Source organism: Martes martes (assembly GCF_963455335.1).
Source record: "Martes martes genome assembly, chromosome: 12".
Lineage (NCBI taxonomy): Eukaryota > Metazoa > Chordata > Mammalia > Carnivora > Mustelidae > Martes > Martes martes.
Window position 1 is genome coordinate 1,588,572 of NC_137900.1, and position 27,780 is coordinate 1,616,351.

Below are 27,780 nucleotides of genomic sequence, written 5' to 3' on the forward strand. Positions count from 1 at the left end.
ACTCCGGAACGTCCCTGTGGTCCTGGTTTCCGCCTGAACTTGAACTTCCGTGGAGCTCTGGCTCCGGGGATGGGACGCCGGAGGGCGGCGGCCTTCCTGATGACTGATCTGATTTACATGCATTTGCATGATGAGGTGACGGAGTGGGGGAAGGGTGTCCTCCTTACGTCCCTATAACCTATGACCTTGCCCTTTTGGAAGTCTCTGTCTTGAGTCTTCCCGGCCTGCCTTCGCCCGTCCACTTAAAACAAGGGTGTTGCTACACTTGATTTGTGAAAAAGAATCACAATTCAAACCTTCTGTGTGTTTGTTAGTTTTGTGTAGTTGACCGGAATGGTCAGCCAGCCGTTTCCCGGAGCAGGGCCCAAGCACTGGCCAGGAAGCCACGAGATACCGCTAGGGTTTGGAGGAATGTGAAGACACAGAGACATCAAGCTTCGCCGCACACGTGACCAATCTCGCAGCACACACGGGGTCCTCGTCTGCCTGCCTGCCGTCCCAGGCCCGGGAACCAGAAGGACAACAATAGGGTCACACAGCACCGTGGCCGCCACCACCTCCAAAACCTGGACCTCCGTCTCCACCCGTCTGCAGAGCGCCACCAACTGCTGCTCCCGGCACGACGACCCCATGGGCCGGGCCCTGCGTGGGACGTCCGCTCCCCCGGGTGCGCTCGCTCCGCGCTCTCCGCCTCTCCCGGCCTTCCTCCCACGTTCCTCCCACGCTCCACCCGAGGGGCTGGGACGCACCACAAGCAAAACCCGCGTAAGGCCCGGGGCACCGTCGCGCCCTCCCTGCGTCTGAACTTTGCCTTGCCCACCGCTGGACCGCGATGAAATCGTGCCAAACACACCGGCGAGTGACTGAATGAATGATCGTGAATGAATGAATGGAGATAGTGTCTTAGAACCGGGAGCTCTCTCCAGCCTTCACACTAACGGAGGGAAACAGGCGTGGGTGATCCCAGTGACAACCCAGTGATGACCCGCCTCTTTTAAGAAACCGGCCTGAGATGGCAGGCGACTGGGCGTCCTGTGGGCCCACTTCTCGTCTAGGCCACAATCACCCTGTCTCGACAGAACTGTCCTCGGAGAGACTGGGGACCCTAGGCCTCCCATTAGCCCTGGGCTCAGCTGCAGTCGAACTCCAGAGTGGAAACAGTATTCAATTAAAAAAAAAATGCCTGTGGGGGAGATTCTAAAGCAGAGGGACAAGTGTACAAATGTGGGACAAGGACGCCAGGGCATCAAGAGTGAGGGAGAGCTGGTGGTCCTAGACACACCGAGCCCAAGCGCACTCGGATGGGCAGAAGGTCACGCAGGCCCCGGGCCATTCCGAGCCTTCCCAGCCTGGCCGAGCCCCGCGAGTCCCTCGGTCACCACATCCGCCCCCTGCCTGGGCCCCTGGGTCCCCTCCCTGGGACAGAGGTTGGCACGGCCCTCGGGAGAATGTCCTTTGGAAGAAATGGGACATTTTCTGTTGTGTCGGTTAACGGGGCGGTGTGAGGAGATGATGAAGTTCGAGTCCCAGCGCACAGCCCTATCTTTCCTGAAGTGTCTGATGGGTGTGCCGCTGAGTAGGACACCCAACACCCTCTGGGGTCGAATGCTCGGCCGGGAAGAATTCAAAGACTTTGTAGAGAACAAGGCTAAATTATAAACGTACAGATTAGCATTAGAACATAGTGGAAAACACGTTGCTGGCCCAATCTATCATCGGTCATTATTCTTTCCGCTTTACATCTGGTGATTCTTCTCTGCGCTAATCAATACCATCACCTTGGTCCCGAGTACAGCCTAGGTGTCCTGGAGTGCGAGCCGGTGCAGTCAAAGCTGCCGGCCACCACTAGGTGGCACTAGCTACCGTCGTGTTCGCCCTCCAAGGCCCGCGGTGTGCTTGTTAAGTTTAATGAAAGCAGGTTAAAAACTGGTCGCTCCGCAGTAATAAAAATTAGGCCAAATTAGGTCTTAAATTATGATTCCTGACCTCTTGCCGGCCAGGCTTAGCTGCAGACCGAAATGTGTTGGCCCGCGATCCTCTGGGGGCCCGCCTAGGGGGGTTGCAGAAGTGCACGCGGTGCACATGCATCGCTCTCCAGGTGACCTGGGAGCATCACGCTGTGTCCTAAGGTGCATTCCTAGACCTTCACGTTTAGGCTTCCGGACAGACCTCTCCCGATCAGGCACGGCATTAGGAAAGAGGACCACAGACGTGTCCCCGCCACGGTGACAAAGAAAGCCCACAGGCTTCGGAATGCGGGCTGCTGTGGCGGGCACGGCTCCGGTCTCTTTGGGAGCAGCCGTGGTCCCAAGGGGGAACAAGACCCCACAGCCCAGGGCAGCCCCTCCCGGGCCGTGTGACCACGTCTGCTTCCGGTGCCCGCAAACCAAGCCCTGACCTCCACCATCCATCCTCCCGACCGCAGGAGCGGAGGGCTGCGTGGTGGCCCCTGATAACCCCAGGGCAACACGTCTTCTCCAGGGTCTGTCCCGGCACCTCGCCGTGACCGCCTGCCGGGGGTACTTCACAGCCGTTTCCCTGTTTGGCTCTTCCAGCTCAACCCTAGCGACCTGCGTATTCCAACGGAAGCCTTCCGGGGATCCAGTCACCAGGGCGGGTGCTGGAATAAAGCACGAGCAAAGGGTCTGAACGCGCGTCCACCTCGGAGCCACAGGCGACAGCTGCGTCGTGTTGTAGGGAGCGTGCCGCTAAGTGGCCCGTGAGGACGCTGCGGTCACACTCAGCCAGTTCACAAAGCACGGGCTTCTCCGCCTAAAGGATCGAGACAAATACTTTGGTTCTAGGTGCGGGAAGGACTTCATTCCTTTAAGGACGTCCAGCCTTTCTGGAGGGGAGGGGAGAGGGTCAATCATACCGACGCTCGTCAGTTAATTTCATCTTTATATTTTTAACGGCCAAGTGTCCCTAATATCGAAGGAAACTTTAAAACAAACCCGTCCCTTGAGTTTTTATTATGGAGGACAGGGAGGAGGATGAATCATATCTACGTTTGTACTTACTTAACTTCATATGCATTTTTTACGATGAAAGTATTCCCAGCCTCTAAGGAAAAAATTTAAATTAGACCTGTTCTTAAGTTTTTATTATGGAATCTCTAATATCTAATTAACAGTCCTCTTCAAGTCAAAGCATACTTTTCAGTAACTACCCACACGCCTGAATTAATTCAAGTTCTGACATGTCCTTTTGGGCCAGAATTATTAAAAAAAAAAAACTGTATACTGATCAAATTAACAAACTCAAGAAAGTCATGTGCACCTTATCTAAACAGATGGGATATCTGACATAAGTCCTTTAAGTCCTTTCCCATGACTGCCTAATTAATAGAAAATTCCTCCTCTATTTGCGAAAACATAAACACCAGCTCTTCTAGAAATATTTCTGATGAGCAATTAAAAAACATTTAATCCATAACTTAAATCACACAATCCTTCTTTATTGATATTTTTGGCATCTATGAAAATTCAATGCCTATATCCAAGTTGTTATAAATTTAAATAGGCAAGAGCCTTTTTTTTTTTTTTGCCAGAAAGGTATTTTCACAGTCTTTATCAGATGCATTACTTTCTAACATTTAATTCTCTTTTTAAAAAAATGGATTAAATTCAAGAGGTATGAATTTACAAAGGCACAACGGGGTTTAGGTGGAACGTGTCTCCTTGACACCCCTATTTTGTGCTCCCACAATAACCACATCCACTGCTGTGTTTCTGTATTTCTTCCAGAATATTTTACATTCTATCAGCACATATCCCTTGTTTATACTCTACACTGGATTTTGGAAGTAATTCTAGACCTCAGCTGCCTCTCACCCTATGTCTTTTATTGTAACCGGTTTATTTCCCAAGGCCAGACTCCTAGTTTGTTTCCAGACTTTGTCAGTTACACTGTGCTGGAATAAACACTTTCATGGACACATAGTTACACCTAGAGGGAAGAATAATACATACCTAGAAACAAAATCGCAAGTAAGAAGCCGCATGTGGTTTTATTTTGGATGCGGTGAACTTGCCTTCTTCCAAGTCCTCACCATCTGCACTTCTCCGGCCAAGTGTGGGAGGGCTGACTCACCACACCCTCGCTGCACATCCTGTCGGTTTTTACGTGGGTCCATTTCACAGGTGAACTTAACAGAGCACCTAGTTTTCACTTGCATTTCTCTTATTATGAAACAGAACAGCTTTTTCTATGTTTATGTTTCTCTAAGTAGGTAATATATCTGCTTTACTACAAACCACCTCCTGACGTCCTTTGCCATGTGCCTGCTAGTTCAAACTTACTGACTTAGAGAATTTCTTTATATATTAAAGATCTTAACCTTGCCTGTGTATCATCATGACCCATATGGATTCCCAGTTTATTATTTCCTTTGATGACATGTCTTTATTTTCAGGTGGTCTTATTGATATTTTAGGTGGTCTTACTGATGTTTCGATAGTGTAAGATACAGAAACATGCTCTATAGTGTAAGATACAGGAACATGCTCTCCTTTGCTGCAAAGACATACTGCACCTTTTCTGGGTATTTCCTTCGTTGCTGCAAGTGAAACAAACTGGCTTCAACCTACTTAGCTGTGAGTCTCATCTCCTCACCAGGCTGGGTTACTGTTTCCTGACTTTTTGATGGGTCTGCGTGGCTAGTCTGAGCTCCAGTCCTCCGTGATCAGATCAAAGTGTCATTTTGCTTCCGCTGTGGAGGGATTCTGTAGATATAACTGAAATCCCTAATTAGCTGACTTAAATTCGTGAGATTATGCTGGGTGGGCCTGGCTCAGTCAGTCGAGAACCCTTTTTCCTGATGGTCTGCCCTGCAGATATGGGATTTGCCTAGTCAGCCCCTCTCACTGTGTAAGTCCAGTCCTTGTGCTACACCTGTACGTGTGTGTGGGTACACGCATGTAAAGGTGTGTGTGTTTCTAAACATGTACGTGTGGCATACATGTACTTAGATAAGTGTGTGTGTGTTTTACACACTAATCTCTAAGTGGTCACACTTCCTCAAAGGATCCCGGAACGCTGCACTGAGAGCCACAGAACTAAGCCACACATGGCATGTGGTCCGTGCACAGTGAGACCCCCCCCCCCGTCTCTGGGCCCGTACGTGGGCGGGGGGCTGTGTGTTGGCACATCATAAAGGGAATAACGAATGAACGCGCAGCGGCAACCCGTGGCGTGGCCCCATCCGCGGGGCTTCCTCCACCGTTGCCATGCAGGCCCGGGGCGTGAGGAGGCCACGGGAGCCGGCGAGTAAGGGGTTCCCGGCACCGTGGAGGCCACGTGTCCCGCCCTGAGCCATTCCATGAAGGGCTGTCAATGCCATGTTTGGCCAAAAGCTCTTGCATCCCGTGTCTGACCGCCAAACCGTGGCAGCGCGGTCACTAGCTGGAGCTCAGTCTGTGATCACGGCCTCAAAAAGAGGACTCTGGCTTGGAAAGCAGCCTGAATCAGAAGATGCTTTGTATCACTGTGGCTACTTCCTGCTGGGCTGTGGGCCCATGCGATGCCGTCCCGGTGGTCCCTGCGGAGCCCTCTCCCGAGAGAAGGGACGCATGCCCAGAGGGGGTCCCAGGCCATGTGGGCCGGAAAGGGGATAGCTGGACGGAGGGTTCCGCATTGGTGGATGCTGACCTTTTCCACGCCACAGACTCAGTCACCTGCTGGGTCTCGTGGCTTCTGGCCAACACCAAGAGGTGGGACAAAGGGGCGCCGGACACAGAGAATGTGTCCCCTTAACAACCTGGTCACCGTCTCCTAACACACCTGCCCTGGTACGGGCAGCCCTGACCGCGGATCCCACAAAACACTGCCACATCCTAGCTGAGGTTCTGTGGGCTGGTCCACAGCGCCTGGCAACGCGACGTTCAGACAGACAGCCACTCCATTCCGTTTATCAGAGAACTTGTTCCTCGACCATCCCACGCAACTCTCTTCTCTGATCTATTGTCAGTAGGACTGGGAGCACCTGGAGTCTGACTGCCCACTTGGAAAATTCTCCCTAAACAAAACCTCAGATTTTACGCTTTTTTATTTCCATTGTTTCTAGCAAGTACTTTCAGCAACTTGCATCATGAGTTGATACCCACCTGCATGGTTGAAATGTTAGAAAATAAAAACCAATTGGTAAGAAAATGGAAAGAATTAATAACAAAAGAATCAACTTTCTACCACCAGTGAAAAAATACAAAGGAGATAAAAATAAGTCATACACCCACACATGTGGAGATGATTCATTATAAATAAAAATTATTAAAAAAAAAAAAACTTCGCTTTTTCCCTCGCAATTCAATCACGCAACCACACACCAAAAATGCACCCCAGGTCGGACGGAGCTGCCTCGTGAAGGAACAGGCACTTCGAACCATTGAATTCCAGGCTTGACTTTCTATGTGTTCAACAGCCTCGATGCAGGTGTCGTGGCCCTGGGGAGCCACGCCGTAAACAGCCCGAGACGCTCCCTGTCCGGCCCCCACAAACCCCGGCCCCCCTTCTTCCATCAGCACATACTTGACACAATCGACCACCGTGCTCTGCAGCTCGCGATCTCGGCAACAGATCCCTCGGCTTGCTCGGAGGAGGTTCTGGACACGAGGCTTCCCCTCCCGTGCCGACCACGGGACGTTCAAGCGCACACGGAGCGGGGAGGGCACGCTCGCAGGGGCACACGGGGCGGCAGGGGCTGGGACCCACACACGGCAGGCGGGAGAGCACAGCAGCGGGACGGGGGGCGCAGCGCACACGGAGGGCAGCGGGCCTGGAGCGCACGGCTCCGTCCCGCCCCGTCGGGGGGTAGCAAGCGGGGGACACGTCAGCACCTTTCTGTGGCCGGGCTTGGGGAAGGAGTACGATTTGATTCTGGAAATTATTCCACCCGCCGACCACGTCTAGAAACCATAACGGCAAAGAGGGGAGAGTCAATGTTTCAGAAAAGCAAACACATGACATGCTATTCCGTCCGGCTTTGTGTCCACACCACCAACCCCCGCCATGCCCCGCAGGGATGCTGCCAGCCGCACCTGGTCCTGGGGGAGGTTTCGGGGAAAGCCCGCCCCCTGAGTGGAAGGATCTGGAAAAATATCTTGGTTAATATTTCCCATGGGAAGCTCTAGAATCAGGGCTGTCCCGCTCAGCAGCCCCGTCTCCTATAGATACTAAATCTCGAATGAGACAGATCATTCTAAAGAAACCAGAAGTAAGTCCCCAATTGTGTTATTACATCCCTGGGGGCTGGTGCTGTGGTTTGTGGGAATTCCTTGACTTGGATACGTAGGGCAGGTGCATTTTTCCTGTCTGCGTTGACACGCAGTCGATAAAAGATTTTCCAAGATATCTAACTTCCTGGAGCTACTGGGGGTGATGCATGGCGCCGCGCAGGGGCTCCATTTTAGGCGCTGGTGCTGAAGTTGTCCGGTATTTTAGCAAATTCCATCCCTCCTTGCCAATCTGGGGACAGGGGCTGCCCCCGAGAGCCTCGCTGCTTCTATGTGGGTGCGGCCCGGGGGCGGTCAACCATCCTTACTGTGGGCGGGACGGACGTTCCGCTTTCTGCCGGTGGTTTTTTAAGGATTAACAGGCAGAAACGGGGACGTGACGCACCCAGCTCACGGGAGGGGAGTTTTATGCTTTAGAGATGGTATTAAAGGACACCGAAGGTCCACACCGAGATCCCCGAAAAGGAGCAGGACCCGATTCCTCCTCTGGGTTTAAACCTGTGTGTCAGCTTGGAAGAGTTGGGAGTGAGCAGGGAGGCGGGATTCTCCCCGCAGGGGCGTGTGCTGGGCAAGCCCACGTGGAGGTGCGGGTCCTGGTCACACTCACCTCCTAGGATGTGGACGGAGAGGTGCGTTCTGGCCTTTCTAGAGGCGTCTCTCAGCTGATGCTGCTGAACATCCCGTCCCCACCCAAGCCTCCACTAAGCTACTGCCAAACCAGCTCTCAGGAAAGGTCGAGGCCTCTGTTAACGATGATCTCACCAAAAGAGCCGGGCGGACGAGCTCCGTGAGACGTCTTGGGCGGCAGACCGTGTGCACGGTCTCCAGCACCCTGCCCCTCATTTCCCAAAGGCGCCAGGAGGCGTATTTCCGATTTAACACGGGCGTCCTGGTCTAACCCACGAAGAAATGAACCTGGCCGGCCCAGAACTAGAAGTCGGCCAAGTCCAGCTGACAACCCCAGCCCCAGGTTATGAAATGTGGCAGGAACAGTCACGGCTAAACCCGCAGGCTAACCCACGCCTCTCCTGGCGCCAGCATCCAGCCGCTCCCCCGCGGGCCCCCTCTTGTAACTTACGGCAGGATGGGCTCCCGGGAGGGGCGCGCGGGCTCCGAAGTTGATGTTTCCTGGGTGGAAAGTGCGTGGGCAGTTACGGCTACGTCCCTGACACCCAGCAACTCCCTCCTCCCCCTTGGGGGGAGAGCACTCGGCCTGACCACCAGCTAGCCTGGCCCAGAAGCAGTGTCTCCTCCTTCACTCGGCATCCTCACCCACGAAGTAGGACCAACCCGCTTTGTCCAGTGAAAGCTATCGGCTACGTGTGATTCGCTGGAGTGACCCGACTTCTTCTGTTACCAACCGGAAAGAAGAAGCCCTCTCCCCACCGTGATCGGGGACGGGCCGACTGTGAAGCCAGCCTGGTCGCTGTCGAGCCCGTAGGGACCGGGGCTCCACGGTCAGGGACTCACCTGTCTGCCCGCCGATCTTCTGGCACGGAACTGTAAGAACTCTCAGGAGTCCATCCGGCTTGTAAGAGTAATGCTCCACCAGCTGAAAGGGAGGAGGACAGAGCCGTAAACACCAGAGGCAGGAGATGGGGAAATCCTTCCTGGAACAGCCGACGCCCCCTGCATCCCTGAAATGCGACTGGAGGACAGCCCTGGACAACGAAATGTGCTTCCTCGGGAGGTCGTCCTGGTCCGTCCTCATGCCTCCCCTCAGAACACTCCCATCCTGGACAGGAGTCCACACACCACCTTCCCTCTGGACTGCAGCACCCTCCACCCACCTCTCCCTCCACCCGCCCCTCCCTCCATCCACCCCCCCCACCCCCGCTTCCCTTCCGTTTTTGGTACCAAGTTCCATTTATTTGTTTATTTCTCTCACACCTACGTAATGTTATAAAAACAAATTCAGCATGTCAACACTTATTCCTTCATACAGTCATTCAACAAACAGCCTGGGCCCCAGGACGGGACTGAAGGCAGAGTAAGGGGAACAAGACACATTCCCTACCTGAGGCACTTCCTCTCTCGAAGGAGGGGCAGGTCAAGGAATCACAATATGCTATTATTATCAACTACTGCTCTAGGAGGGTTGTGGGCAACGGCTTTGGAGGGACCAAGTCATTGAGCCCAAGACTTCTGGGGGGAAGACAGCAGAGCTGGGACAAGGGGGAAGGAGGAAAGGAGGCCTGTGGACAGAATGCGGCCATCCTTGGCTAATGGCTCTCAGAAAATTGTGACTCATGGTGTCCAATTGGCCCATTAGAAAATTAATGAACAGCAAGTAGACCCTGAGATCAAGAGTCGTGCGCTCTACGTACTGAGCCAGCAGGCCCCCCTGAATGAATCTATTTTATCCTTTCAGCAGCCGTTGTCTTAAGTTGTCTTTTATTGTGGTGAGATGAACCCGCCAAGCAGACGCTGAGGTGTGACGAGCCCTAACACACTTGATGCGGGAGCTCCACCTGGTCTGGTGAACGCAAGAGCATGCTCTCGGGCTGGGGGACCGGGGCCCCTAAGGCAGGGAGGCATCCCGCCCAGCTCTCCAGTGTCACTCCAATATCTGGTGGTTCCTGACAATGTGTTGGACGAGGATGCCCGGAGGTGGGCATACCTGTCAGGATTCTCTCTTGGTCAGGGGTGAGCAAACATTCTAGAAGAGGCCGGATGGCAATATTTCAGGCTTGCACATCCTGTAGCACAATCCTTTGCTTTTTTTTTTTTTAAGGATCCTTCAAAGTGGGTGGAAAAAAAAACCACTTCTTCAAGAACTACACAAAAATTGACTGGCGGCCAGGCTGGGCTCGGGGTTCACGGACTCCTCCAGATCAGGCATTCCACCGAGCGCAGCGATAGGGAACGGGGAACCGGTCCTGCTGGGCCCAGCTGTTTAAAGGTGCTTGGCCGAGAGGGTGCACACAGCACGGCCCCGGCCACGGCCACATGTGACTGCGATGCACGTGAAGGTGAGCGGCGTGTGCCCACCTCGGCCTGCGGGGGAGTGTGACGGCATCTGTTCCCTGCCCCTCATCCCCTACGTGCCTCCCAAATTAGGCGCCACTTGGGGAGGTTCCTGACAGTAGGGTCAAGAATAAACCGTTTTCAGGCCAGAGCTGGAGACATCCTGAGCACGCGCAGCGAGCGCTGACCCGGTTCTACGCTGCCTTAATTTCGCGGGGATTCCTTCCGCAGCGGCCGAGGCACCGGACCCTTAGTGCTCAGTTTGGAAGGTAGACAGAAGTGCTCCCCGCCCTCATGCAGGGCCGTCTGTGCACCTGCCAGTGCTGCTGTCCCCAGACACCTCCGGGGTGCGGACAGCTGAGCGGCCCCGGACCTTCTGGAACCTCGGGCCCCTGCCGTCCCACCCTGTTCCTGTCCCTGCCTGGGGCTGGCTTCAGGGTACCTGAGGGCTGAAAGGGGCCCTGCTGGGGCAGGCATCAGGCAGGGACCTGGGTGGGCTTTCTCCTCCACGCGGACGGCCCCTACCTGCCAGAGTGTGTCGAACTTCTTCCCGTCGGGGATGGAGAGCTTGCCCGTCTTGTCCTTGTCGATCCGGTAGTGAAGCACTTTCCCCTCATGCAGCACACACAGGGCGTATGACCCGTTGTCGTTCCTGTCCCTGATCCTGCAAGACAGGACACCATGCGTCATGCTCACACCTCCGTGGGCAGCAGCAGCCTTCCTGACACGGGCGCTGGGGCTTGGCCCCTGCGTCCTGATAGGCCCAACTGGCAGCTCGGTGACCCCAGCAGCTTGGTGACCCCGGCAGCTCATGACGAGGAAATGCTGTGTGGCGGGTGGGCCACAGCTGCGGCCCGGGGGGACCCCTGCGTGGACAGCGGGGGAGCCCGGGCTCAGCTCACCCGGAGCGGCCGCACGGTCAGGCCACCGGCACAGGGGACCCACAGCACAGGGACAATCTCTGCACTCACCTCTCTTCCCCGAGGTCACAGTCCCAGCCGCTGCCGCCCCACTGGCTGCCGGGCCGCGGTGTGGGGGTGTTTGGTAAGCGCTTTACTCAGGGAATTCCGGACCACAGGTGGGCCACAGACCACAGCCCTGCTCCCCAGGGCCCGACTGCATCCCCTCACACTCTCCCATTGCCTGGAGAACAGGCCTGTCCTGGGCCGTGTTGACCCCCAGGCTCTGCTTCTGTGCCCCCGTGGGCTCTCCACCCCCTGCCCTGTGAATAGGACTTCAGAGACGATTAGCGACCTGAGAGCTTGCCCGCTGCCCCACGGGGAGGAGTGGGCCTGTGGGATTCTGGGGGGGGCAGACCCAGGCGGTGGGGACTGCAAAGCAAGACCTGGCCACAAGCCCCTGCCCCGGTGCAGCTCCTTATATCTCCCCCAACTCTCCCCTGCAGCAACTGAAGCCCTCGGAATCAGGAGCTCTGGGAGCCGGTGAGGCAGGAGGCTTCCAGAAAGCCTTTCTGGCCCCGAGGAAACAGAGACGCCCAGATGTTTAACACGTGCCCCCATGCACCACGTTCAGAAGTGCCAAGCTGCACGGAATTTCCATGTTTGGGGGATTTCTGATGCGTCCTCTGTGTGGCAAGAGGTCACACCCCCAAGATGTGTCCGTGCTGTCCCTGGCTGTGGATTCATCTCCAAAGGCCGCCTGACACTGAGGGCTGAGCTGGGTCCTGTGGGACTGGAACTGTTTTAAAGAGTAATTTTCCTGGGGCATCTCGGAGGCTCAATGGGTGAGGCCTCTGCCTTCGGCTCAGGTCATGATCTCAGGGTCCTGGGATCGAGCCCCGCATCGGGCTCTCTGCGCAGCGGGGGGCCCGCTTCTCCCTCTGCTCTGCTGCTCCCCCTGCTTGTGCGCCTGCGCACGCTCTCTCTCTCTGACAAATAAGTAAGCAAAATCTTTTAAAATAAGAATAAAGTTCTTGCGGGGTCACGCTTGGACATGCACGATGGATGGGTTCCTTGTACAGCCCGCTGCTCCGGCAGCTGGTGCCGGTGGATTGACACGCCCAGACCCTCGGCGTCCTCAGCATGGCCGCTTCTAAAACCTTCCGCGCCTTGCAAACAGCTCCTTCCTCCCAACCCAAGCCACCAGCACCCCAGGCGTGAACCCGTCTTCACAGTCCAACCGCCCATTAAAGCCTGCTGCTTGCCATCAAAATAAAAAACCACCACCCAGAAAAGGTAAAACCTATTTTCATAGAGGAGGGGAACTCGGCCTATTGGATAGGAAGCTGTCTTATAACGCGGAATATGGGACTACCCGTATTTTGTTTATCTCATAAGCATCAGTACTGCCCACAAGGCGTAGTTCGGAGATACAGAGAACTACACAAAACGAAGACCGAACATTAAGAATTTTGACGGCAAGAGAATGTTATCCATGGGCTGTTCCAAAGGGTCATTTTCCATGATTTACAGCCTTTCCCCTCTTTGACCTCAGGGTCCTGGAAATAAGGAAAAGGGATCCAAACTCTGGTTTTCTGAATTCCTGCCTAACCCACCCCCCTTCACCTTGCTTTAGTCCCCATAGACCTTTTCTCGTTAAAACTGAGACCGAGGACTGCAGGCGGCCCCGCGAGCTCGTGCCGTGAGCTCCTCAGAAAGCTGAGAAAGGGCCAAGTAAGACCACAGTGGGACACCTTCGTACACCCTCCACACCAGCAAAAATTCCAAAGGCCGCTAGTACCGTCGGGCGGCCGGGCGACGGGTCCCTCTGTGCTGGGCCGAGAGTGTGAGTCGGACCATTTCGGGAGACCATCTGGAATTCTCTGGGGGAGAGCACACAGCTTTGATCATGGTGAGGCAGAAATGCACACTCTGTCTACATCTGTTTCTGTGTGTTGTAAGACACACACGCTTACGTCCTCTGCACCCGCAAAGTGCTGGCGTGTTTACCAGCAGCTTTATCTGTGACTGCCGGAAACCCGCACAGAGGGGCCACGCTCACAGCCTGTGGATCACAGATGCTGGGACATGCGTGTGATGGAACAGCACAGAACACCGGGACGGACAGACAGCAGCGACACAGAACACTGGGACGGACAGACAGCAGCGACACAGAACACCGGGACGGACAGATAGCAGCAACACAGAACACCGGGACGGACAGACAGCAGCGACAGAGAACACAGGCCACGATTCCATGCGCACAGGGTCCTGAGCAGGCGAAAGCAAATAGTGTGTTTGGAGAGGAACACCTACGTCCTAGGTGATAAAACCAAAACAGAAGAAAAACACCCAAAGGGTCCGCCGGACACGAGCATCCAGGAAGTGGTGTCCTGGGGTGTGAGTGGGGCGGGCGTCCTGCGGGGGGCGGGGGGGGGGGTTTGCTGTCTCCACCCCGGCTGCTGTCCTCCTTCGCACGTGTTAGATTTCACGACAAGGATGGGAGATCTGATGCGAGGCGGAAAGACAGCGCGTCTGGCTTCCGGACAAGTGACGTCAGCAAAAGCGCCCCCCTCCTTCGGCTCTCCCCTGCCCCCGGGGCTCGGGTCCCGGAGCAGAGCCCCTCTCTCCTGGGGCTCTAGCCGGGCAGCTTGTCCCCGCTCCTGGGGGCACGCTCTGGGACCAGCAGGCCTGCTGCCTCCCAGCCCCCGAGCAGCTGGCAGGAAACGAGGGCAGAGAAGGGAAAGCCACAGGCCCGGCCTCTGTAGGTGGCTAAGACCAAGAGCCCTGGTGACACGAACGGCCAGCCGCGGGGAAGGGTCTGCTGGCTTCAGGTGGCTCCCGGGGAGGGGGGCTATTTTTAATCCAATGCGCTAGGAATACAGCTCTGGAAGCCAAGGTGGCCTCCTCCCCGCCCCCTCCTGCCCCTCCGAGTGCTCCCTGGACCCCGGCACGGCCACCACACAGACCTCCAGCGAGGGGAAGAGGCCGTCTTCTTCCTGCCCCCAGGCTCAGCCAGCCTCGGGAACGCTCACAGAAGCCCTCCCGTGTTTCTTCTCCGTGAGGCTCTTGGAAGCCGCAAGCTCACAGCGCAGTGGGTTTTGCTAACATGGAGGGTGGGATTTCCGTGCTTTGGACCGTGGCTGGGCCTCGATGCTGCAAGGCGCAGTGGCTTTGCTGGGTCGGAGGGCGGCCACCGGCCACCGTGGGCGGAGGTCTTGGGCTCATGGCCTTGCACCGCACAGATGCCGAAGCCCCTGGCCTGTGAGGTGGGGGAGTGTCCGTCCTGCCATTCCCAGCCTGGAGGACCTGAACCCCTTGTCCACCCTCCTCCCCTGGCCTCCTAGGTCAGAGATACTGTGCACTGGTGAGGTCCAGGCCCTGGCAGGGATGGGAGGACCCGGGTGGTAGAGGGACTCTCACGTCCCCCACCCTCCTCCCCAGGTCCTGGGACACTAGGCTAGGTCTGCTGCAGACAGAACACAAGAGCAGGGCACAGGCCCGCCACCTCGCTGTTCTCACTGTCCCGCGTGTTGTTTCCATGGCGCCACAGAACCCGGCTGGCCAGAGGGGAAAGAGGGCTGGGATGGCAAGGGACAGTCACTGTGGCTGGGGTGGGCTGTACGGATAGACCCAGGGGGCTCCCACCGGCCCGCCCTTCCCGTCCAGGGTGGACACCGCCCTGCGTGGGGTCTTGGGCCAGTCCTTGGCCAACCGTCTGTAGAACGATGTCTTCTGGGGAGCAGAGCTGGAGGGCCGGGAGGGAAGGCAATGTCGGGTCCCTACAGATCCATGAACGAGAAAAGAAAACACCTTCTGGGCCCCGTTGCAAAGCGTGATCAGCACAGAACACGGGTCCCCACCCGAGACCCTCGTCTCTCTGCTCTGATTCATGAAGTGGAGCCGGGCTACGCTCGCCCTCGTCTAGCCTCTCAGGGACCTCGGCCAGATCAACGAGCTCATACTGACATCAGCCCACAAGCACCTCAAACTCTCACTTCAGATGGGCTGTGCCTCAGCGCTGACCCGGGCCCCCAGAACCACACACGTCCGGCAACATGGCATCCTCTGACCAGTGACGGCGCCGATGGCCTTCGTCGCGGCACGAGGGGCTCGGGCCAGCCACACGTCATCTCTCACACCAGCGAAAGGGCTTCTCTAAACCCACACTTTGCATTTGGAATTTAAGTATATTAAGAAAAAGGGAGTTGAAGCTGGAGCAGGGGAAAGCGAGGGCTAAATAAGAACCAAAAAATGACGTGAGTTTGGTCTCAGGGCAAACACCCAGAGCTGCCGGGGTAAGGGTGGTGTCCTTGGCCAGCAGGTGGGCCCCGGGACCTGAGCCCCTGAGAGTCCCCCCAAAGCAGGATCTTGAGAAGTTGTCTCTAACCCTGGAAGACTGAGACCCCAACACAGGACACTCAGGATTCCCACAGCGCGAACCAGTCAACACGAGCTCGAAAAGATCACGAAGACCTAAGCAAGCAAGAGTCGTGAGAACCAGGGGAGGTGGGGACAGAGCAGGGGGGACAGAGGTGTGTGCCCCCGAGGACTTCTGTAAGGGAACCGTCCATCCCTGGGAGACCAGCTGCCTACATCTGGAGTGTGCAGGGAAACAAAAGACGGCATCACACACACGCCGTGGCGGTAAGATCCTCTAAACGTGCCCTGGAGCACCGGAGAGACCGCCACTGCCGCAGACCGAGCAGCTAGAAATGAAAAAGGAAACATCGCTGGTGGGGAAAAAAAAATAAAAATCAGTGGCTGAGTTTAAAAACAGGTAAGACACAGGTGGAGAGACATTCGGGCAGCTGGAAAACCTCTCCAAAGACATCACACCGTCCAGCTTGCCGAGAAAGACGACAGTGAATAAGGAACCGCGCGCAGCACACATCAGGTGTGCTGCGTGCTTGGTGGGAGCCTCCAAAGGAACAAACTGTGATATCCAAGGGTGACAGGTGCGCCCTCCGGTATCCCCATGCCGGGTCCGTATGACATGGAGGCCGCAGGGCTCTGATGGGCGCGCCCCGGTTCCGGCCGGACCGACAGCCGCCGTCACTGAACCCTCCAGTCCCCACTTGCCCACAGAACGCCGAACAATTCACCAGGCTCTCCGCACCTGCTGCTCTCTGCTTTACCCGCAGGGCCCCACGGAGCCAGGAACGGGAAAGGCGTGAGTGCGCGTGTGTGTGCAGGTGTGTAAGGGCGGGAGAGGATGGACTGGGTGGAGGATGACGGGGAGGGCACAGGAGGGGCGGGAAGGAAGGGGGAAAGGCAGGAATAACGGAAGCGTCACACTCTACCTGGAAATGGCTAATAAAGCAGGATGATTCAGATGAAAGTGTTTGTGTCTCTCTGAAAGGGACGGGGAGGATGTCAGGTGGCACCTGAATTTTGGACACAAAGCCCTTAAGAGCATGCCACACCGGGATCCGCTGTTCCGGGGGGCTGGGAAGGGCTCCGGCGGGCAAGCTGCTCTCCTCCTTGGCACCTGCTCAGAGGCTGCCCTTCAGATGAGGAGGGGCTCCTGCCCCGTCCGCCTGCTGGTCCCTCTAGCCTCCGCTCCCGGCCAGGCCATGCTCAGGTCACGGCGTCGGCGCCCAGACTCTGCACCCACACTTCCAGCTGTCCCCTTTGCATGTTTTTTTTTCCCTTCTGTGCTCTCTTCTTCTCACGGCTCAGGGCACATGTAAATGCCCCTTTCCCCAGAGTGATGGCACCCGCTGAGACCCTGCTGGGAGCACTGGGGCTCCACCTAGGAGGACGGTCGCCACCATTCCTGAAGTTATGGCATTCGGAACACATGGGACTGAGGGACAAGGGACACGTGCACAGAAGTAAAATCCAGAGCACCCTGGGGGTCAACAGTGCCATGAGCTCCCACGGGGTGACTGTGACGGATGGAAGGCTGCACACCAAGCGGTACGTACGTCTGAGACGGACACCCGCCCCCAGCAGGCCAGCATGGTGAGCTGGGGACCAGGGTCCGTCCTGTTTGTCACGGTCCCCCGGCCCCTCTCACGGCGCCCGGCACCTATCTGGTGGGATGCAGGGACACCCTGTTGAATGACTGACAACGTCCTTCGCTTCTCCCTTTAAGCGGCTAAATTCAGGAAGGAGAGGACACCACGGCGAGCATGAGGCTGGTGACTTCCTGCTGTGGTGGGTCCTTCCACAAATCTGAAATACTATCCCTTCCCTGTAGCAGTAACTCAGGGAGCCCCCATCTGCGTCTCGTAAAGCTCACCTCGAAGCTGCTCTTGGCTTTGTAAGAACTTCGAGGACTTTAAGCCACAAACGATCAAATAACTACCTGGGGACCAAACACAAAGAAAGTGAGAGTTCCACTTTTTTTTTTGCAGGATATGGAATCTTGGAGTGTTTTCATTCTAAGATACTTCACGTGACAAAGTGAAGGGCACTGCCCGGGGCACGTCAGCCGCTGCGATGTGCCCTTGGAGACACGGGCGCGAGCCTGGGCTGACGCTGCCCCTGCCCGCCCGCACCACGTGCCGTGGCTTCTCTGCCCCGGCCGGCCGGCCCAGGCCAGGCCAGGCCCAGCACTGTGACCGGCTTCCACGCGGCTCGAGAGAGACACCTGATCGCAACCAGAGAACACCGCTCTCTCCCCTGCTCCGACTTCCCCACGCCGGCAAGGATTCTGAAAACATCCGTGCGTCACGACTGCTAAGTGATGAACCCAGAGGGAGGACCAGGTTTTCTTTTCTCCATATGTAGGAAATAATATCACCACGTTACTGTCCGTGGAAGAGGCAGTCCAGCGTTACAGTTGAAAAATAGAGAAAATAAAAGGTACTGTTGGGCGGGCTCGGGCAGTTATGTCAAAGATGGCACCGATGCTTTCTGAATGTCGAGGGTTTGTTACCTTATTTCGCAGCTTTAAAAAAGTATAATATGTTGCAATTCTTTTCTTATCCTAAAACATATGCTTTGCACCTAACTCTGTGTTATTTTAAAATAGGGTCTCCAAGTGACATGTTTTGGAACCCACCAATCCTGGGTCCTTCCTTGGGAGGGGGATGCGTAACTTTTGGAAAATAAGTTGTTTACCTTTTTAAGAAATTCACTTTTCGGCTCCACCTGAACTAACTTCTCAAGGCGGCACATCATGTCACCGTGGGGGGCTTCGGAGAGCCAAGCGCTGCCCCCCAGCAGAGCCCTGGTCCCTGGGGTCACCAGGAAGGAAAGCTCTGACCCCTACCGGTAGGACCGTGGCTGGGGGTGTACGGGCGTGTCCCTGTCCTCACGTGTGTCTGGCCAGACCCCAGACACACACAGGGGTCTTAGTCAAAATACCAGCTTCAGTGCTGACATCTCTTCCTCATGGCCGTGGAGGCCAGAAGTCCCAGATCAAGGTGCGGTGAATTCCAAATGCCGTGAGAGCCCGCCTCCCAGGCGGTCGGTGCCCCGGTCTGGCTGTGCGCTCACAGGGCCCGCCCCGGTGCCTGCACACACGGACGCCTCCAGCCTCCTGCTCCCACGAACCCGTCACGTCGCCCTCACGACCTCCTCTGACCCCGCCCACCCTCAGAGGCCCCCCTCCAAACACGGCTACACCGGCTAGGGTTTACCGTATGAATTTGGGGAAGACGTGAACATCCAGCCCGTGACAGCAGGTGGGGAATGATCGTCTCTAGGAACACCGCAGATGACGTCCCCCGAGGGTCTGTCGACCCACACCATCCATCTCCGCGGTAAAGACCCTTCACGCCCGCACCCTTCATTCTTCCAGCATAGTGCGAAGACCCTGATGCCTGCCTCTTCTAAGTCACCGCCGTGTGGTCCCGGCAGGCTGTGTGGACGGGAGACAGACGGGGAAAAGCTGACACTGCCCCAGGATACGCCCTGGCGCCATGCCTGGCGTGGGGAGCTGCGGGAGGGCAGGCCACTGCGCCGGTCTCAGCCCAGACCCCTCAGGACCCTGGGTCCGGACTCTCCTCTCCTACTTCCCTGACCACCGTGAGCAAGCTCCCTTGTGCCCGAGCGCCCCTTAGAAAGTCCAGGGGTTACCCCATGAGCCGTAAGATCCCTTCTGGCCCGAGGCTTCTGCCTCCACACATGCACCTCACACCCCGATTCATGCGAGAGGAGCGTGGCCGGAGTCGGCCGTCATCCCCCCGACACAAGCCTGGCGGCTGGGGGTTTCTGGATTTACATCCTGCATCTTGAGCCGTACGGGGGACGATTCACAGCCTCGCGCAGGCCTCACAGGTTTCGAGACAGGCTGACCTTCCCCCCGTGTCCTCCGCGGCGGCAGGGGCGTGTGCTCTCCCCAGAGAGGGGTCTCGCCACACTGAGCCGTAAATGCAAACCAGAGGTGCCAGAGTGAATGCGCGCGACGTCCCCATTTGACCCTCCACGTCGTTCTCTACGTGGAAACGGCCAAGCCTCCGGCGCTGCCCAGCGGCGTCCCCTGGGTTCCAGGACCCCAAACCAGCTCGCACACGGAGTCCCCAGTTCACGATTCGGTTCGTCTTGTGATTTTCCAACTTCACGGCCGTGGAGAGAAAGTGCTACGCGTTCCGTAGAAGCCGTACTTCCGGTTTGAACGTGGATCTTCCCCCAGGCGGGCGACGTGTGGAGTGCGGCCCCCGCCGCGGCGCCGGGCAGGGCGGCCGCAGCCCCCAGGCAGCCACGCCATCCGGGGGACCGGATAACAGATGGTTCCGTCACTTTCCACGCAGCGTCTCATGACACACGTGAGACAGTCAACACCTGACTCTCAGACGGGCTTCACGGCGACCGTACGCACAAGTGAGGGGCTCTGAGTTCATTCGTGGGGGCTGGGCTCAGCCGTGCTGTCTGTCCCGGAGCGCAGGGGCATGAGCCGTCTGTCCGGGGGCACAGGGGCATGGCATACATCTTTGACTTATATTTCCCACCTACTAAGGGTTTGTTGGGATGTAACCCCACCACATGTCAAGGAATATCTGCATTTATTAAACACCTGCAGAGCAGTGGACATGATGCCCAGCACGCTGACATGCATCAGATTATCTTAAATCGAGTCCACGATGCCCAGCATTTGGAGCCCCAGAGACGAGGCTCTTTTCTGGATCTGAGAGCCTCCTTGGTTCTTATCATACTGCTGGGGGCTCTGGGGGGCCTGGGGAGGGCAGGTTGGCCAGGACAAGTCTCAGACAGGATCGTGCCGGGAACAAGAGCCCCTGAGAGAAGCAGTGCGGAGGGGATCAGGGATGGGGAGCATGCAGCAGGCTGCTGAATGCAGCCAGACCGTGTCCTAGAAGGGCCGGGACCAGACCAGTGTAGGAAACCAGCAGCGCAGACCGAGGCACCCGCGTGGCCGTCCCCACCCCAAATCCTACCTTCCTCTTCAATGGAGCGCGCCAGGGGCCCTAGAAGACACAGAGGAGCCGAGCTCACAACGAGGGCACGTCTGCAGGGAAGAGACCCAGAGCCCCGGCCCTGACCAGAGCCAGGTACACAGAGCACAGCGCAGGGCCACGGTGCAGGGCCACGGAGCAGAGCCACAGTACAGAGCCCCACGGCTGGGCCACAGAAGCACAGGGCCACGGAGCAGAGCCGTGAGGCACGGGCCACAGAGAGGAACACAGCACAAGAGCTACATGCCAGCCCCACGCCGCTCTGTCCTCCGACAAGCATCCCGCGCAACTCCTGCACTCGGGCTCGAGGAGGCGGCGGCCCTGAAATGTGCAGAATGCGGACACGGCCTTCGGTTCCGGCGTGCGTGAATGCCCGCCGTGTGGCCGCCGAGCGCGCTCCCTCGGGCCCCACGAACAGCAGCCGTCTCTGCCCTAACACCTTCCCCAGGTGTGCGGACTGACTGCGGTGCCCAGGGCACACGCCCTTCCCCGCCGGAGGCTCCCCCCGGTCCTCAAGTCTCCTCTGCTCAGCGTCTCCCTGAAGCGAGGCCCCTTGTCTCGGCACAGAACAGAACCGGCTACGCTCACCGCGGCACGTCCAGTCCTTCCCTCCTGTTCCCCAGGCCGCTGTACGGCTTCGGTTCAGTTCCTCGGTGTCCGCCCCCCCCGGGATGTCAGCTCAGGAGGCAGCCGGTCGTGTGGCTCGGTCTCTACTGTGCAGAACGGTGCTGGCAGCCCCCACAGTGTGGGCTCTAGGGGACACTGGGTCCGTGACTGGAAAGAGCGCAGGAGGGACATTCTGCAGGAAGGCGGGGATGAGACGTGAGAACACTGCTGGGGAAGGAGCCCGCAGCTGAGCCTTCGGCCGTCCAGGGTGCCCCGTGTGAGCGGGGAGCAGGCCGCCGGCTCTGACCACAGCTGGTCCCCAGCAAGCCTGGGAGCAGGTGTCTGAGCCATCGAGAAGGCGAGAGGCCTTGCTCACTCTTTGGAACAGACCACTCGGGGCTGACTTGAGGCACCAAGATGCCACGTGCACGGTCCCACGACATTTGTGTTGGGAATTAGTCCTAAGAAGACGGTAAAAGTCTGAACCTCAGGGGCAGACAAGGTGCCCCACGAGGAAAACTGTCCCCGCCGCAGGATTTCTGTCGGAGGCTGCCGCTGTGCCCTTTAAATCCCCACCCCTACTCCCACCGTGGGCCGACCCGGCTACTCTGTTCTGGAGCGTCACCGAGCAGGGACGGAAGGAGAGGCTGCACCCCTGCCGGCCACACCGGGGTGTCCGCTGGGCCACAGCACCGGGGGATACGGCCCACACCAGCCCGAGACAGCCCGTGCCACCCACGACCACGGACCTGCCCCAGGGGGGCCGGCATGCCCAGGATCTCGAGGACTGAGGTCCATCGGCCATCGGGTGACAATGAGCAGAGCGGGACCCATGCTTCATTTCTGAGTTTGTAAGGCTGACGCCCACACACCCGCATGGGATCCCATCACAGGAAACCGCTCTAACTCTCAGCACATTTTGTTATCCGTCCTCCTGGCGCTTAGTTCCCAGTGACACAAGAGACCTTAAGGCCTGACATCTGGGGGGCTGTGAGTGAGCGGGCCGCAGTGTTGATAGCCACAGGCACCGCTACGCGTTCGTCTTTGCCACGAAAAGCAAAACACATGGCGGAATAACATTTCTTAAAGGTTATGTCCCTCAGTACCCGAAAAGAGTGTTGGCCTTGGGGTTGGACTGGGCAAGACACAGGCTGAATGACAAGGGACGGCTTTGGAAACGTCTTCCCGGCGGGCCCACAGGTGTGTGGGCTCGTGAAGCTCCAGTGACGGGGAAGCTGTTACCCCATCCCCCGGCAGGCCCGGCGTGGCAGGCGGGGGAGGCCCCGGACTTACAGAAACTTTCCGTTTGTCTTGGATCCTATCATGACGATCTGCTCGGATTCAACCCTCGAGATCTTCCCGTGGAACCAGGGCATCCTCTCGTGGGCCGTGGTGGCGATCAGCTTCTCCAGCTGAGGCTTCTGGCTGATGATGGCCTGTTCCAGGGCCTGGCCCTGCCACGAGAAGGGAGCAGAGAGGGACGACGCGCGAATGAGAACAAGACGCAGGAACCCTTTCTCATCGGTCCCGAGTCCCAACGTGCTCATTCATTCATCACAAATAAAGCCGTAAAATCCGTCTGTGTGATTTAGTGCCCGCCGGCAGGCAACTACCGGTGCAGGTTCAAGGCCTCTTGAAGCTGGACGGGGCTTCAGAAACTGGCACGATCCCCCAGGCCCTAAGACCAGGCCTCCTGGCCCCTGTGGATCACGGCCCTGCACCGACCTGACAGGTTTGGATCAGAACCCGACTCCTCCCCACCGCGACGCGGCAGCCCCCGGGCGCAGGCCACAAAGGAGACACGGGTTTCCCGGCCGCCCAGCGAGGCCACCTCCCAGCACTCACACGCTGCTGCCTGTACGTGTAAATGTGGCCACGGGGCGCGGAGGGCATGAGCTGTGACAATGTGGAAAACAAAATCGGGAGGGGCTGACGGCTGGCTGGGTTCCCTTCCCGGACTCGCTTAGCGGGAGACACAGGTATTCTCCGCAGCCACAAATGAGGACCCCACATTGGGTTATTGGACGGTGTAAAGAGGGACAAGAAAAAGTAAAAATAAAAATATAATGAATCCAAATGAGGGGACGTGTGGGTCCCTTCACATATGACGTTCTGGAAAAGGCAGCACTGTAGGGACGGAACGCAGGGGGGTGGTTCTGGGGCCTGGGGTGGGGGCTGCTCATCTTGGTTTTAGTGGGACCTACGGGGTGCTCTGTGTTGGTCAAAAATCACAGAACGGTAGGCCTAAAAAGCTTAGTTTTACTGTGTGTAAAGTACAGCTCCACACGTCTGATCGGACTCTTAAAAACGTAAGAAGATGGTCTGAGGCGTAGCTCGCATGGCTAACGACCGGTGCTGACCAGGGTGCTGCTCTCCGTGTGCGAGGCTGGATCCACGGAGATCCCACTCGAGGAGGGGAAGCAGTCACCGTGTAGAGTCCCCCAAAAGCCTGTCCTGTCACACGTCCGTGGGCGTCGGAGCCCGCTGCCACCCATGGTACGAGCACCCGGGAAACGCAAGAGAGATGTCCGGACACCCATATCTGAGCGGGAGACCCTCCGCCAGCCCGCTAGCTCTGGACATCAGGGGCTGGGAAGAGTGTGGCGGGAGCTGAGCTGTCCCCCGGCCCCACCCTGGGGCCTTTGTGGATGACAACGTGTCACTGCGTACTCATTAAACACACACACGTCTCTGTGGCCAACCCGACTAGCTGGGGGTCTTCCTTCCCAGTGGCTGGGAACAGCGGGCAGAGGGACGTTCCGAGTGGCACTGAGGGTCGGTCATTAGGCACAGGCCCGGGCAGGACAGGGTGCTCAGGGGAATGCCAGGCGGCCAGCCAGGGGCCGCTGCAGCTCCGCGTGCTCGCCCGGAACGTTCTGCCCGAGTCACTTAGGAAGCTACAGAATCAGGAAACCGTCCGCTTGAACAGGGCGACCCCTGCTGACTCCCGGGTGGCCTGTCGGGGGCCCCGTGTGCGCGGGCCCGCCGGCTGACCCGCTCGGCCGGCAGGCGGGGCGCCCTCCCCACGGGACCCCCCGGGAGACGGCCGCCGGCCCGGGCTCGGGACGCACCTGCAGGTTCCAGGTCTGCTTCACGTACTCGCGGATGAGGCTCTCCTTCAGGTCCTCGAAGGGGCCGGTCTTGGGCTGCACCCCGGGTGGCCGGTGGAAGGGCTTGGTGAGGAGGCAGACCAGGCCGTCGGACTCCTGCGAGTGGTAGTGGCAGAGCTCGGCCGGGCTGCCGTGCGTCCTGCCGCCCGCGATGGCGTAGGTGCCGTTCATCTCGCGCTCGATGGTGTAGTGGTGCGCCTTCCTGCCGTGCGCCACCGACAGCGCGAAGCCGCCCAGGTAGTTTCGGCTCTGCCGCAGCAGGTACAGCCCGTCGCTCATGCCGCCCTGGACCAGGTAGTCCTCCGCCTCCTCCCGCGTGATGTTGCCGAAGAAGAAGGGCAGGTGGTTGGCGCTGTCGGCCGCGCTCCCCGCCATGCTGGCGCCTCCCTGTCAGCGCCCACGGCGCACGGCGGGGGTCTTCCTGGCAGGGAGAAAGAAGATGGGACGTGGGTCAGGCCCCGGGCAGCAAGCACAGGGGCTGAACCGCTGACCCTCGGAAAGCCGGACCGGGTCTGCCCGACCGGCGGGAAGCCTCCGGCAAGGACGGGCAGGGCCCAGGCTTGGGCTATTTAGCTTGGGGCGTGAACACTGTCTGTGAGGCCCGGGTCGTGCTCCCTCCAGCACCCAGCCAGGCCCTTCTGCTGGGTCCCCCCGGGCTTATCACGACACGCCGTCCTCCCCTGCTGTCTGGACACCAACGCTGGCTCACACGGTGATCCCCCGGGCTGTTCGGCCTTCGTCCAGGCCACTCCTGCTGCTGACCCAGGGACCCAGGGCAGTGGCGTCCCCTCTGTGCACCTCCCTCCAACTGCCCGTGGCCTCAGCCTCAGCCCCGTCCCCACCTACGACTTGCCTTCAGGCCAGATCTGCCTTTTCCCGGGGAAAGTTTGCCGCTCGCACTGGGTTTAACACCCACAGGGAGGATTTGCTGCCTGAGTTGGGCCTATTTGAACATTCCCCATGATTTTTCTCCATGCCTGAAATCACTTTATTCAAAAGCTCCAAACTGAGAAACAGAGGGGTCCCCTGGACCCCACAGAGCAGACCCACGCCCCACCCCCATACCTCGGCCGGCACACACGTGCGCAGCCAGCTTTCCAGGGCGCTGGGGCTGCGGGGCGGTGCGGGGTGAGCTCCTCCAGGCAGGCGGCCTCCCTGCCTCTTCCGGGGCCTTCTTACGACCCGGGTTCGATGGGCAGCTCATAACAGAAAACCGTTTTAGGACACGAAATCATGTTTTGTGACACCTGGGGCAGCATCTCTCACTCTGCTGTTTCACCCCCCCCCCCGCACCTTCCCGCCAAGCTCATCGCCACGGACCACAATCCCTTCCCACGTGGAGACCCCCATGAGCGCGATTCCCACCTTGGCCCCCCACCCACGTGCTGCCTTTGGGACCAACACGGAGATGCCAGCACCCACTGCCCCATCTGGGCCCAGAACGGTTCCTGGCACGTGGCGGGTGGCCACAAACACCGGCTGATTAATAAAAGCGTTTTCAAAAGAACGCATCCAGAGAGAGGTTCTGTTTTCAGAAGCTGAGGCCCACGTGCATAGGTCAACGTGCCCTCGTCAGGGGTGGTGCAGAGACGGGTTGCAGGCCCGAGGGCGCCTTACCCACCTCGGCTCCGTAGCTGCCAAAACCCTGCCCCGTCCCTCGGCTCTCCCGCCGGCGATCTCTGCCTACGCTCTTGCCAGTGTCACCAGGTGGCCAAACCCAAGGTCAGGCCCTGCCCACCCTATCCGGCTTGACCTTTGGGAGCGCTGGACGGAGCCCAGCGGCCCTGCCTCAGTGGGTCAGTCTCTCTTCTTCCGTGGCTCCTTCCTTCACTTACTCTGCAAGCCGGGGCTGGGGCTGGGGCTCCAGCCTGACCCTCTCCCTGCACACGCCCCTCCCCGCCTCTGGCAATCCTCGCCGACACCACACCCTGCCGTGCCCACCGAGCTCCTGACCTAAACGCTCCTCACCTGGGCTTCCCACCTGGCTGTCCATCAGGCACATCAACGTCACATGCCCGCAGGTGCCTCCCTCTGCCCTCACTCGGGAGGGATGAGACCCCAGGGTTTGCAGACCCCTCCCTGTCACAGCTCACTAACCTCCGCAGTCAGCAGACGGCATGCCCGCTCCTGGGGGCGTCTGAGCTCCGTGCGGGAGACTGGACCAGGAGTTCTCCCGGGATCTCTCATGAGTTTTCGTCCAAGTACGTCCCAAAGCCGTGGCTTCTCACTGTCTGCCCCGACGTCGCCCCGGAGGAAACCACCGCCTCTCGCACACGCCGAAGCGTCTTGCCCAGTTCTCCCCACCACCCGCCCTCCTCACGGCCGCTCCCTACCTGGTAGGCAGGCGATGTCGGCGAGCCCCTTCCCATCCCTGTCCCCGTCACACTATTTCTAGAGCATTCCCTGTCTGGAGCACTTTGCCCACACGGTTTCATGTCACCCAAGACCCTCTCCAAAGTGCGGCCAGCTTCACTGCCATCACCGCGGGGACCTAAACAAGCAGAGGCACGGCCACTCCTGGGTCTGCACTTGGTGTCCCCCAGTCGTGACTGTGAGTGGTCCTAGCACCCCGGTATTCGCACTGGCTTTCTAGCTAATGAATGCCGCCTTTTCCACGGTGGCCAAAGCATGTCTCCGCCCTCACCGCACCTGGAAACACTGCGGCTCACCCTCCTTCTGTCGGCCCCTCCTGTCATCACCCAACGCTACCCTAGCTCAGGGTTTCCCAACGTCTGGGCTGGATCCTTCTGTCACGGGGGCTGTCTTGTCCGTGACCAGTTGGCCTCCACTGACTAACATCAGCAGCACCCCCAGAATCCCCCACTGGGACAACCCAAACCATCTCCAGATGTTTTCAAATGTCCCCTGGGACCAACGAGCCCCAGGCCGCCTGGTCAGAAACCTCTGTGCTCACGGGCCAGGCTGCCCGCAAGTCTGACACGTTTCTTCCACTGCATTAAAGTGGAAGGAACTTGTCACCACTAGATTAGACGCTCAAATATCCCCTGGTGAAGTTCACTATCGCCATCCCTGTGAGCAAAGGGGGTGGGGTCAGAAGCGAGCAGAGTCCCAGGGAGGGAACCGGGCCCCACCACCACGGCCGGCTGGCACGTAGGACCACACCGCACTAAGCATGAGGACATTCTCAACACTGTCACCAGCCAAAAGCACAAAGAAATGTATAAAACACGGCAGTAATTAGACCCCGGAGAGGACACCTGTTTGCAGTGTGAGCCTGGACGGGACAAGGAGGCTGAATGCAGCCCCCCCGGCCCCGGCTGGCTGGGAAGGGGCGTGGGAGCAGACGACGGCTTCGCTGCCCTGCGCACGTCCACAGCTGACCACGCGGACGAGGTGAGCGCTGGCTGTGGGCTGCAGAAACATTCGGCGGTGACTTCATAATCGTGACATCTGTGGATAAGGGGGGTGGACCACCCGACGTGGCTCCCTCTCCCGGCAAAGACCCTCCCTCGTGGCTGGAGATGCACGACCCCGCCTTGGGGAAAGCACGTTCTCGACAGTGTTATTCTCATTCCCGAAATCCTTGTCTGTTTCAGTGCTTTAGCCTCAGCCATGAAGGGGGCAGGCTGTCTCTGTACTTCCG

General features: G+C 58.3%; 1 protein-coding gene across 1 annotated transcript in view; it reads right to left on the minus strand.

Moving 5' to 3' along the window:
• Nucleotides 1-27,780, minus strand: part of SYK (spleen associated tyrosine kinase) — a 69,538-nt gene that overhangs the window by 16,395 nt on the left and 25,363 nt on the right. The window contains exons 2-7 of the mRNA XM_080819500.1: nucleotides 24,138-24,597; nucleotides 22,360-22,520; nucleotides 10,722-10,860; nucleotides 8,700-8,781; nucleotides 8,308-8,357; nucleotides 6,834-6,902 (exon numbers count right to left, since the gene is read on the minus strand). Of these exons, the coding sequence (XP_080675626.1) occupies nucleotides 6,834-6,902; nucleotides 8,308-8,357; nucleotides 8,700-8,781; nucleotides 10,722-10,860; nucleotides 22,360-22,520; nucleotides 24,138-24,551 (915 nt within the window). The 5' untranslated portion in view covers nucleotides 24,552-24,597. The remainder of the gene's footprint in view (nucleotides 1-6,833; nucleotides 6,903-8,307; nucleotides 8,358-8,699; nucleotides 8,782-10,721; nucleotides 10,861-22,359; nucleotides 22,521-24,137; nucleotides 24,598-27,780) is intronic.